The sequence below is a fragment of the Homalodisca vitripennis genome, chromosome 6, assembly GCF_021130785.1.
Source record: "Homalodisca vitripennis isolate AUS2020 chromosome 6, UT_GWSS_2.1, whole genome shotgun sequence".
NCBI lineage: Eukaryota > Metazoa > Arthropoda > Insecta > Hemiptera > Cicadellidae > Homalodisca > Homalodisca vitripennis.
This window is the reverse complement of record NC_060212.1, coordinates 24723975-24736629: the sequence shown is the minus strand read 5'-3', so window position 1 is coordinate 24736629 and position 12655 is coordinate 24723975. Positions and strand designations below refer to the sequence as shown.

Sequence of the window (12655 nt, the reverse complement as noted above, 5' to 3'; positions counted from 1 at the left end):
AGTGGTAGGTTCAATTGGAAGGTATAAACCAGCCAGAAGTGATCCCTGCTGGGTTCAAATTACTTTTAAACTGTATATTGTGGCTTGCAGTTATGCACCATGGTGTCCGGCTTGCAAAGCTCTGCAGTCCTCTTGGGAGGAGTTCTCAGGGTGGAGTAAAGACTTGAACATCAAGGTGGGCCAGGTGGATGTGACGGCCTCGCCCGGCCTCAGTGGCCGCTTCATGGTCACCGCCTTACCGACCATATTCCAGTAAGTCTTTTTCTTGAGAAATTTTCTTTTCTTTTATTTATGGCTATACAAAAATTATAATACATCATTCATTATTACTTAAGAATAGAGTTCAGTATACTAGGGATGCCTGAATGTTTTAATAACATTGCAAACATAAATTGTGAATGTATTGTTTGTATTATATGTACTTAGCAGTTGATATTGAAGGAAACAGGACATTTACCATTGTTTAGTGAAACAAAAAAAATCAGTAACACTACGTTTCGAGATCTGCAATGTGATCTCTTCTTCAGGTAAATAACTAACCTAACACATAATTACAAATTAGGCTAAAATAAACTAATCATACCAAAGCGTTGTGACACGACTAAGTCAGGAATCACAATCACCATGTTGTGCGTCCTACTGAAGTCGTAGGTGGTTGCTCGACGATTGCAGATGTATTTTTACCTGTATTCTGTAGTTCAGTTTTAATAATTAGTGTTGTGTTTTAGTTTTGTATTAAGTGCATGTTTTAGAGTTAGTGAAGTTAACACACTCTCCTTTCATGGTAAAAGTAGTTTATTAAATAAATGCTGACTGTAGTAAGAAAAAGATGTTTTCAAATAGGTCGTTCTGTGTTTAGACACAGGTCATGAGTATTATGTATTGTGTAGTTATGATGGGAGTTCAAAGGATTGAACTGTATTCTTTTGTAAGTTTCAGTGAAAACTTCCAATATGTAAATACTTCTCACTGTCAAAATTTGAAGTTTAAATAATTGGCCTCTACATGATTGACTATTAAATTTCCTAGAATTCGGATCACTCACTTTTGAGTTTTGAAAACCTGATTGATAAATGATGAACTACCACAGTAAACGATTCAGTGTCTCATCACAGATTCAAAGTAGCCAAAATAGATAGTTTTTGCTGTTCTTAAATCCATCAAATCTTGAATTTTAAGAATTACGAGGGCCAATATCAAACCATTTGATAAGCAATGCCAATATCACTGTGAATAGATTATTTCACAAGACGTTAAAGAAAATGCTGTTTGATGCTAAAGTGGATTTTACCAATTTCTGTTGATTGTACCTGTTGTAGCACCAGGGTGGGGTGATTCGAGGCGATTGTTTTTAACATCTACAGAAAAGTACCATTGCGTGTTATTTTATCTTCTACTGGTAATTTTTCTTTGGGTTAGTTTATAAATGCTTGTTCAATATCACCAAAAGTCAGCAAGAATTAAAATGGACTATGTTACAGCTTATGAATGTTGGGTACAATTTTAACCTTAAATCATAAAATTATTTAAAATACAAGGTTTAAAGTACAATAAATAATAATGAGTGTACCTTTTTTACTTTTATTTAAAATGTTCATTCATTAAATGACCTGTAGTGTGCTGAATGGTGAATTCCGACAATATCGAGGGGCGAGAGACAAGGAGTCGTTCATTTCGTTCATTGAGGAAGACAAGTGGAAATCTGTAGATGCGATCCCAGGATGGAAGTCTCCTGCATCATTCCAGATGTCCGTTGTTTCCTACTTCTTCAAAATGTCACAACTGCTCAGGGTGTGTTTCTATCACTGCCATAGCATAGTATGGATACATACTTGTATCCATCCATATTTGTTAAAAGTGCCTATAAAAGTTAATTTATCAGTAGGTTGTTGGTGATATATTTGACTAGTATTACTTTAAATCTAAGGATCCTGCAGGACATCTAACAGCAAATTGGAATCTTGTATTCAAGTAGTGGTGTTTGGGTTTCCAGTTCAAATTGAAGGTTACAATACTTAAAAGAATAATAATTTTCAATCATGATTTTGAAGATACAAATTTTAATGACGCAACTGTGTTGGGAAGGGTTGATTCAATGTGAATGTTGAGTTTAGCTCCACCGTGCTTATAGATCGTGTTAGAAACATCGTAGTGCACTCAATGTTCACCTGATGAGACAAGGTGAATACCTATTTACCTGAATTAAATTATGATTTTATATTTTGTAGTTTTAGGTGTTTCTGACGTTGAAACAATGTAAAGAGTTTGTGTATCTAACGAGACAATGAGAACACCTCGTTTGGATTGGACTGGATGGCTGGTAGCACACAAGACTGATCTTTTTTGTTGACTGTGAGTTCCTTTTGAGCTTCTTCGTCACTGTTATTTTTTGAATGGTCTTCAGACGAGCATGACTCCAAATTCCAGGAGTCAAGCCTGTGACAGCGTCAGATTCCAAGTACTGCACTAAGAGGAAGGTGAACTGGAGCTTAGCTCAATATTCACATTTATAAACTGGTCACATCTTGAATCTTGAATCACCTTAAAATATATTAAAAATCAAACAATACTAATTATATTATAAGTAACACAATAACTTTGTAGTTTACAATAAGTATTTGCTTAAACACTTTGAAAATATTAATTAGATTTGCACAAATTTACAGGATTTGCAGATTGCTACAAAAAAAGTAAGTTAAAAAATCATCCTTCATATTATTTTGGAAAAAGAAGAATTCAGATCATCAGAAAATGAGAAAATCTCTTATTTATTTATTGTCATAAAATATTTAACCTTATAGAATACAATTGGAGGCTGCATAAATTCTGAAATGTGCACTGTTTCCTTCAAAATATAAGTAATGTGTTTTTGTTATTTGCAATATATTTTGAAATCAATTTAAAAAATTTAAAATTGTAATCAAATAATGTACACAAAAATGAAGCAATGCAGATGCATGAATCTATCAATCATTTGTTAATTCTACCGGCATATAAACAGAACTATCTAGTACAGTATTGGATGGTTGGGATTTTATATTTACCAAAAACTCACCAATGACCATGAACAAAATTTACGGTTAAGGAAAATCCTAGTTGATTGTTAAATAATTTATGATTTTATATTGGAAGAGGTTGAATAGTCATTTCAAAAAAAAAAAATAAATAAATAAAAAAAACAGACAATACGTTGTAGGTAGTCAGCCGGTGTTACCGAAGGTCTTACAAAACAAAGGATCAATAGAACGTAGTGTAAGCAATATTCCATCTCACAAAACTCATATATTCTGCACATATGAGAGACGGCATGATGTAAGGTATAGCTCAGTGTATTTGTTTGCTTACATAACTTGTTTGCTCATGCCAGGCTGTACACACACGGTTGATGGAGGATTATGGATTGCCTACTTGGGGATCCTACTTGATATTCGCTGTGGCAACGATCATCATTGGAGCTCTTCTGGGATTGGTAAGTCTTAATTGGTATTTTATTTTTAATTGTTATGTAAAGTTTGTAATAATATTGAACCACTATTCAATTGTTCTTAAACATTGTTATTTTCAGTCATAACAACAAAAAATAGTTCACATTAATTAGAAACACCTTTACACATTAAGTCTAGAAATCTAAAGATTATTTAAGAAGTAAGGAAATATGAATGTTTGGAATCATAAATGAAGGAGCGAAACTGAGAAACTTGAGATTTCATCAGTTACGATATTTTCTCTCTTGCATTTTTGCCCTCACTTTATTCTATTGTGATTGTACAAAAGTGATAATCCCCACTTAGTGCAATCTCATTGTTAGTTGATTCATTGTGAACGAATAAATTGGCTTCCTCTTAAATACATTTCGCACAAAGCGGTTTAATTTGTTTTGTTTCAGCAAACAAGAAGTACACTTCTGATTAATCTTACTGATATCTTTTTGTCGATTTCAATACCATTAAATAGAGACTTGAGATTACAGGTTTTCTCTCAATATCAAAGTTAAACTTATTTTTGAGTTCAGTATCTTTTCAAACCACTAAAACTAAGTGGTTTCAAGCCCGCTTGAGTATTAGTGGACCATGCCTTTTGCTCATAAGTTTTGAGGAATATTTATAAAAACGAAATTAAATTGCCTAATATATTTATTGCCTAGTAGCCTAAATTACTAAAAATAAAAAATACAATAATTAATTATTAATTAGTAAATGTTTGTTCTTAGTAATTCTAAAAAGTAGAGTAAAAAAGTTTAAAAGTTGAAAAAATGGAAATAACATATTACATAATGGATTTTCTGGAGAAATATAGTTAATTAATAACTAACGCCGAGCGTGGCTGCTGCTTGGACAGGTAACCGCTGAGCGATCCTGTCCTTGCAAGCGGCCCGCCTGCCCGGCCATTGGTGGTGGTTCGGAAGTCACCTTTAAGCCGTTGGTCCCCAGGTTAAGTGTTAGAGAGGGCTTCTTAGCCCTAACTTCGCCTGGTAAAATAAGACATTCTTTACTTTTTTTTTAAATTAATGAATAGCAGTAAAGATTCCAACTAGATGGAGATATTAGAAAAAAATTTAATTTTACAGCATCTTAATATTTTCTGCGTTGTATCCTTGATGGAAATCACCAGGTTTTAATATAAAAGACATATTTATTACTTCCACAATATAATTTAATATCAAAAGCGCTTTTGCCGGTTAAAGCATCAACAGTTAACTTGTTTTCAGAGGGTTTTCCTCAGCAAGAATACACTACAAATTGAGAGTATTTAAAAATTTTCGATTTGGTTTTGTTTAGGTGATTTGGGTTTACTACAGTAGATGTGTTATAAAAAACAGTCCATTAAACCTTTTTGAAGTTTTTTTGTAAAAATCTAAAAGTTGTTTTTTGAAATGAATCTAATTATTTATAAAAGTTATTATATTTACAAAATATGGGAATAAAATAAAATATTCAGAATTTTCTCATAAACATACTAAGGTACAGGATAGGTATAAGTTAGTAACAATGCACAAATCTCCTCTTAAATCTTTGATGGTATAAATGGCGTGAAAACAGTTGGACACACAAAGTGGAATGGCGCAATTTCGGCACATCATGTTCCGACGCCGCTGCTTGTCGACGCTGGTCTATCTGTGACATGCTCTCCTCCGCTTCTCCTTCTTATCTGTAGCAGGGATGGTAGGTGGGAAAATGCCGAGCAGTAAGTCTCAGAAGAGCATTTTAGCCAAAAATTCTCTGTAAGTCTTTCTCGTGCCATTTTACGTAATCAGCAATTACACAAACAGCCATGTTTATTTACTAATGGTAAACACAACAAAACGTGCACAATTAAGGCAACCGGTAATGAAAAATGAGGTTACAACCTGTATTTACTACACAAACAGAAATAGAATCAACTGATTGAATACTGTCTTGTGTCCTGAATACCGTCAATTGGGTCTGAAAGAAATAAATAAAAGAACAACTGCGATCTAGTGGGAACAACGAAAACTATTTGTAGCTGTTTCTTATTTATTCTGCTAGATCATATTCGTATTCAAGCGAATGATTAGTCATCACGAAACATTGTTATGAAGACTGTTTATAGTGTCATAGCGCTTACGCACGACTATTGGGATTACTGCAGGCACGTAGGGTGCTCTTGAACACATTGCGGGATTACTAGTCAAAGGGTTAATTTGTTAATAATGTGGTCAAAAGTCATTGGATCTGGAATATCTGACCACACTGCCCAGCTTTGCATATGTGATTCAAACTATCCAGACCAAAGAACTACCAATATTCACATAAGTTTCCAGCACAAAAACCTACAAGAACATAAATTCGTATCGAGAGGTGAAAACTGGAGAAGTCATTGAAGCTAGAACTGTAGAGGATGGATACAAAAGCTTTATCACAACTCTGACCTTAAATCTAGACATAACCTCTCCAATGAAAACTGCTCGACCAAAGAGAAATAAGAAATCAAAACACTTTGTAGATGAAAAAGCTTTAAGACTTAAAAATGAAGACCTCAGATCTCAAAAGGATTATGAAAAAACTGACAATACAAATGAAAAAAAGAAAGTGGCAGCTCAGTGGAAAAAGAGATACAACCATCGCCAAAAAACGCTAAAACATGCTGCTGGTTATAAACAATAGTGACAACAAATCAAAAGGCATGTGGAAGATAATAAACAATAACAGAAACAGAAGCAAACAATAACAGAAACAAAAACAAACAAGAACATAAAACTAGAAGTAGTTGGTGAGATATTTCAAACTCACCAACAGTTTCCAATAATTTTTTTCGCTACAACGGCAGAAGACACCTTAAAAAAAATACCTATTCCAGACCTCATTCATATACATGCTCCGCACATCCGAAATCGCGTAACAAACATCAAACTGACAACTAAAGACAAAGTAAAGATTATTATAAAAATCTCAGACTACAAAGATCTGCTGGAACAGATGAAATCTCCTCCAGGCTGTTCAAATTCTGCATGGACGAACTGACTTCATCTCTTGCAGTAATCTAAAATAAATCTTTTTCAGAAGGTCATTTCCCACCCAATATGAAAGAAGCTAAAGTCTACCCAAAATCCAATTACGGCAAAGAAACAGAACCCAGTAACTACAGACCGATTTCACACTCTCAACTTTTTCCAAACTAGAAGAATGTATAGTATTGAGAAGCTTAATAGATCACAAATTCCAAGAAAACCTACTGATACTTGGGAAATGTCTTGCCCCCTAATGTATGCATACGACACTACATTGATAGAATAGATACTGAAAGGCAATGCAGTAATGATGGCAGTAATCTTTTACATCACACTCAACATGGCCTTTCAGTAATGCAATGGCCATGGAATCAACAAATTCAAATTCAACAAATTCTGGTGGCTTTATTGTAAATCCAGAAGAAAACAAAACAGCTTGCCCTTGGAAGAAGAGCGGCAGAAGTCCCAATAATTCCATGTATACAAATGGTAACGCAAGCTAACTTTCTAGAATAAAAACTGGATGAAGGACTGATCTGGACTACCCACCTGGATGACTTATTCAAAAACATAAACACTGGCTTTTTTTGTAATCAGATAATTAAAATCTGCAAGTAATAATGACACTGCGAAAACATACCTATGATGTGAACTGCTAGTATAGGGAGGAGCTGCCAAAACGGAGGTACAAAGAGTACTAGTGATTCAGAAAACCGCAATCCGGACACTAGCTGGCATTGGATCTATGTACAGTTACAGAGACACCTTCAGAACCCCAAAAATTCTGACTTGTCAATGTACTGTACACCCTTGAGGTAGTAGTGCATGCGGATGATGAGAACGAAATTAGGAATTTTAATATCATATTATACCAGAAATTAAGGGCTGTACACCCTCTACTCCATCGAAGAACTGATCAAAACAAATCTCAACAGCAACAAGCAAAGTGAATGCCTCATTCATCTATCAGGATGTTTTTCAACTGTGTAAACTCGCTAGTAATAGTGTAGGCAATGAAATAGGTATGGCAGAACAGCTTTAGCAGGGGCTGGATTTCCACAGCACTCGCTGGAGTTCCAGTCCCTCGCTCCACTCTCACTCGCTGCGTCAGTGTGAGCGTAAACAGAAATTCTGCGAATGTTTAAACATTTACTGTTTCAAGTAACAATGTAATCATAAAGCATATTTAATTTGTGGTTTACTTTATGCATTAAATTTTTACTGATAACTGTAAATCGCCCACTTTATCACTTGAAATCCTCTATGGCTATCTTTACAATAATTAATCCATTCTGTACCATTCCATGTTGCTGCGTTTTATCTGCAATTCACCTATCCCATTTCGAGTTTCAGCTGTTTTTACGTTTTTAGCACTAATAAAACAAATCACAGTGTTTATTTTACAACGGAAGCTCAGTTGGCATAAGTATTATAAAATTAATGCATGAAAATAAAACCAAATATTTCAGTAATATATTTTGAGAGTTTTTAAAAGATTTAGGCACACAGTGCATATGTACTCTGTAGTGCTTACTACAGCAATTCATTATGGTACTTACTTGTTTCGTATGTTTATAATTTAAAATCTTGATCACCTAAGATTACACTAGCAAAAATTAAAATAAGATATTTGAAAACTTTTTGTTTTCAAAAACAGTATATAGCCTATATATAGATATTTTTTTAGAAGAAATTATTATTATGTTATAAACGTTTTTCTATAGAAATTAGCACCCATTAAAAATGGTCCACTTATGTTATTTGAGAATGCCAAATATAAAAATTAAAGTTTTTTACTTGACTAAGTGCTAACCAAAATGTTGGTTTCAACTATGGGAAGTGCACTAGAACTCAGATGTACTAAATTAGAGAGGTGCAAAATAAAAATGTGTAGTGAAACATTTGCAGCCTAATGAATTTGTGCTGAATGGAGAAATAAATTAGAATTTTTAACAAATAATAGTTAGCACATGATTCCATGCTAAAAAGGATTTTGAATATTTCTGTAAGATAGAAAATACAGTTATAGTTAAAGAGTATTATTGTCAAATACATTTTAAAACGTTATATGCGATGAGTCAAATTGGTGTTTGAAAAATTGACAGGGAAGAAAAAAATATTTTCCCTTGTATTTGATAGAGTTGCTCAATTGAGATTTCACAGTTGTTTTCGCAGGTGGCGGTGTGCACCATTGACTTGTTCTTCCCACCCAAGAGCATGTCACCACCCAGCGTCAAGCAAAAACACAAGGAGAAAGAAATGGAAATAGAGGAATCTGTGAGTATTAAAAAATGTTATTGCTAAGTAGACGTTTTAGAGGTATTACCATTGTATACAGAGTGTCCCACAGTAAAGAGTTTAAACGTTTGATTTTATATTACTTTCTTATTTATGCACAGAACATTTTCAAACTCTACACAATTAATAAATTAGGGTTTAAAAATATTCTGTGAAAATTAAAGCTCCCTAACAATTGTAGAATCAAAATGATGACATATTGAAAATCGTACAATTTTGCATCCTAAAAAATTTATTTCTTGAATTACCTGATTTGATTTAATTACAGTGACTGGGAATAAGTATGAACAGGTTTTAAATGAACAAGTCTTATGGTTCATTTTACGGTTCCAGAAAAGGATCAAGCAATCATCCAACAAGATAGTGCTCCTCCTCATTTCGCAAATCCTGTCAAGCGATTACTAAATGATAACCTTCACGGCCGTTGGATTGGTTGTGGAAGTGATTTTTTAGATTGGCCTCCCCGATCCCCAGATTTAACTGTGTGTGATTTCTTTCTATGGGGTTACTTAAAGGAACAAGTTTATACTTGTAGCTTCAATAATGATGAGGAATTAAGACAATAAATTGAAGAGGAACTTCTCCAGATACCGCAGAATTTCTTTGTAAGAGCTTACGATTAATTTGTTAAGCGCTGTTATCAGTGTGTCGCTGTGGATGGATAGTTTGAATAACTGTGGACTGTAATTGTAGGTTTTTTAATAAGCTATTTTCTAATTGAAATGCTTTATTTCTCTATAATATGACAATAAATAATTTTACAAAACCAAAAATACTTTTTTTTACTGTTTTTAAAGTGTAGTTTTTCAAAATGCCACCATTTTGTTTCAACAATTGCTAGAGAGTTAAAATTTTCACAGAATATTTTTAAAACTTATTTAATGAATTGTGCAGAGTTTGGTGCATAAATGGGCAAGTAATTCAGATTCAGATTCAGATAATTCTTTATTCATAGGTATTACAGTCAATACATTGAATAGTGTCATTAACTTTTCTTAATGTATTTCTAAAAGTATTCAACATTTCTTAAAATTAGGCTAATTTTACTTTATTGCATTTATAATTCCTTAAAAGAGTATAATACTGTGATTGTTAGGTATTCCTTAAGTATTTTTTTAAACTTATTGAATGATGGTTCAGCCTTAATATGTTCTGGAATAAAAAATTTAATTCCTGCATACTGAGGTTTCTTGCAAAAAAAATGCCGAATGATGAGTGGGAATGGCAAAATCTTTACTTTGTCTGGTGTTATACTTGTGAAAATCACTATTAAATATTTGATCATGATATCTTTGTTTTAAAGATACAATTACTTCGTAAACATAAAGGCCATAAACTGTAAGAATGTTTAATTTTGAAAAGTGTTCTTTAACTGAGGTTTTTGGTTTCAGGTTCTGAATAATTCTAATAGACTTTTTTTGCATTTTTAGAATAGAATCAAGATTTTTTTGGCTAGTTGCACCATATAAGGAGATTCCAAAACTGATAATTGAATGAATGTAAGAAAAATATACGATTTTCAGTGAATTATGATCACATAGGTGTCTTAATTTGCTCAATGCATAAACACCAGATGATATTTTTGACATAACCTTCTGGACATGTGCGTCCCAGCTGAGGCTATGGTCCAGTTTCAAACCTAGAAAGTTTGTTTCATTTACTTGATTAATTCCAAAATCACCTGTACAGATTTTTGGATCAGATTTATTTTTAATGTTTCTTTTTTGAAAGGAGATGAGATTAGTCTTTTCAAGACTAAGCAATAAGTTATTTTTGGTAAAGTACTGTGAAAGGTCTGTTAATATTTTATGCAATTTAATTTCTATATCATTCCAGGAAGGTTCATTTATATTAATACTTGTGTCATCTGCATATAAGCAAATGCCACTTGAACAACAGAGTTCTGGAAAATCTGTTAAATAGCAAACAAATAGTATTGGTCCTAAAATTGATCCCTGAGGGACACCATGTTTTATGAGTTTTGCACTAGATTTGTAATGATTTACGATATTTTTACCATCAAGATAGGTTAATTCAACAAACTGTTTACGGTTTTCAAGGTAGGATTTAATCCAGTCATAAGATTTGCCTTTAATGCCTAGTTTGTATAATTTTTCTAGTAAATTGGAGTAAGAAATAGAATCAAAAGCTTTGCTAAGATCTATCAAAAGTCCAACAGTTTTTTTTATTACAATCCAAAGCATCTATTACTGATTCAATAAAGGAAGTGGCTGCTGTAGTCACTGATCTCCCTTTGCGGAAACCATGTTGACAATTATGAATTAAATTATTTGTTTCCAAATAATCTACAAGTTGATTACACATAGCTCTCTCAAATATTTTGGAAATGGAAGGTAAGAGTGATACTGGCCTGTAATTTTCAACATTCCTTCTGTCTCCTTTTTTGTAAAAAGGTATAACTTTAGACATTTTTAATTTTGATGAAAATTTACCTAAAATAAAAGATGAATTGATAAGATGAGTAATTGGTTTAATTAATGGTTTTTTTTGCCTTCTTAATTAGACTCATCGATATTTCATCAAAACCACTGCTTTTTTTTGTTTTTTAGATTGTTAATTATTTTTTCTACTTCCTCCTCATCAATCGGCTTACATCGAAAACATTTTTCTGTGCTAATAACATGGCTATTTTCAGTAAAACAGGGCTTGTCAGATGTATCAAAATTTAATTTTGGGAGAATTCTGTTTTCTACAATGTTGCTGAAATAGTTATTAAAATTTTCGCAAACTGTCAAAGGATTGTCAATGGTTTCACCATTTACTTTTATCTTAATATTGTTAATTTTTGGTTCTTTATTACTGACTTCATTGTTAATAATTTCCCAAATAGTCTTACTTACATTAGTAGAGACTTTAAGCCTTTCATTAAAATGATTCTTTTTATGTTCGTAAACCTTTTTTCTATAAGACTTATTTATCTTCCTTAATTCTATAGAATCAAACATTTAAACCTCTTCGTGGGACACCTGGTATTCACCACAGCACATGTCAAGGCTTGGTAAGAGGTACTGGAATAGTGGTCATACCATAGAAGTGGTAACAATAAAAATTTCACAGTGGCACACCAATTTTAGCGACTGTGTTAGCTATTTTTCAAAAATTTATATAAATAGAAGACATATTGCAATGACCTTATCGTGTTGCATATTGATTTCTTCACAATAAGTTATAGTTTCACATTAACAAACTATTATGGTTTTATTTAATTTTAGATACACTTATCATGTGTAAAAACAAATATTTACTCAATAACACAACTGAAATGTCGAAATCAGCACTGTGAAAAATATATTTTTAATTACAAATTCTTCAAAATTACACAAAAGTTGCATAAAATAGTTCCCTTCATGGAAAACTAGAAAAGTTGTTAAACTATATTAAAAATTATATCAAAATATACAAAAATTGAAAATGCAAATTTTTTTGAAAAGTTATAAAACTCACCTAAATGGTTTATAAATGCCCAATAAAATGTATCGTTTCGAAGATAAATAGTTGTACAAGAATAAATACACTTTGCCCCAGTATTCTAGTACCTGAATATTTTTATCGCTGGTCAAATGTAAAATCTATTTTTTATGTAAATAAATAAGTAAAAAAACTGACAAATTTGAATTTTTTCCTTTATAATCCATACAAAATAGTAGAGCATAACATAAGGAACACAAGTAAGAATGTATATTTATTAGGTCTTTCACCAGAATACTTAAGAAAATTCTTCATTTTTGTAAAGTAGTGAAATTAAAAAAAAATCTATTTTTAGCTTCAGTGGTAAAGGCTACTCAAACATACTTATAAATTGCAAAAATATATTTTGTTTGGAAGAAAAGTGGCTCTTTATTAATCTATGATTTAAATGCATTATAC

General features: G+C 32.3%; 1 protein-coding gene across 4 annotated transcripts in view; it reads left to right on the top strand.

Moving 5' to 3' along the window:
• Positions 1–12655, top strand: part of LOC124364160 (thioredoxin-related transmembrane protein 1-like) — a 28151-nt gene that overhangs the window by 12882 nt on the left and 2614 nt on the right. The window contains exons 2-6 of one of the 4 annotated variants that reach the window (XM_046819410.1): positions 91–252; positions 1617–1791; positions 2667–2690; positions 3368–3469; positions 8645–8746. In XM_046819410.1, coding sequence (XP_046675366.1) covers positions 91–252; positions 1617–1791; positions 2667–2690; positions 3368–3469; positions 8645–8746 — 565 coding nt within the window. Of the gene's footprint in view, positions 1–90; positions 253–1616; positions 1792–2666; positions 2691–3367; positions 3470–8632; positions 8747–12655 lie in introns of all 4 variants that reach the window. The other 3 variants (XM_046819409.1, XM_046819412.1, XM_046819413.1) reach the window with 3 other exon arrangements.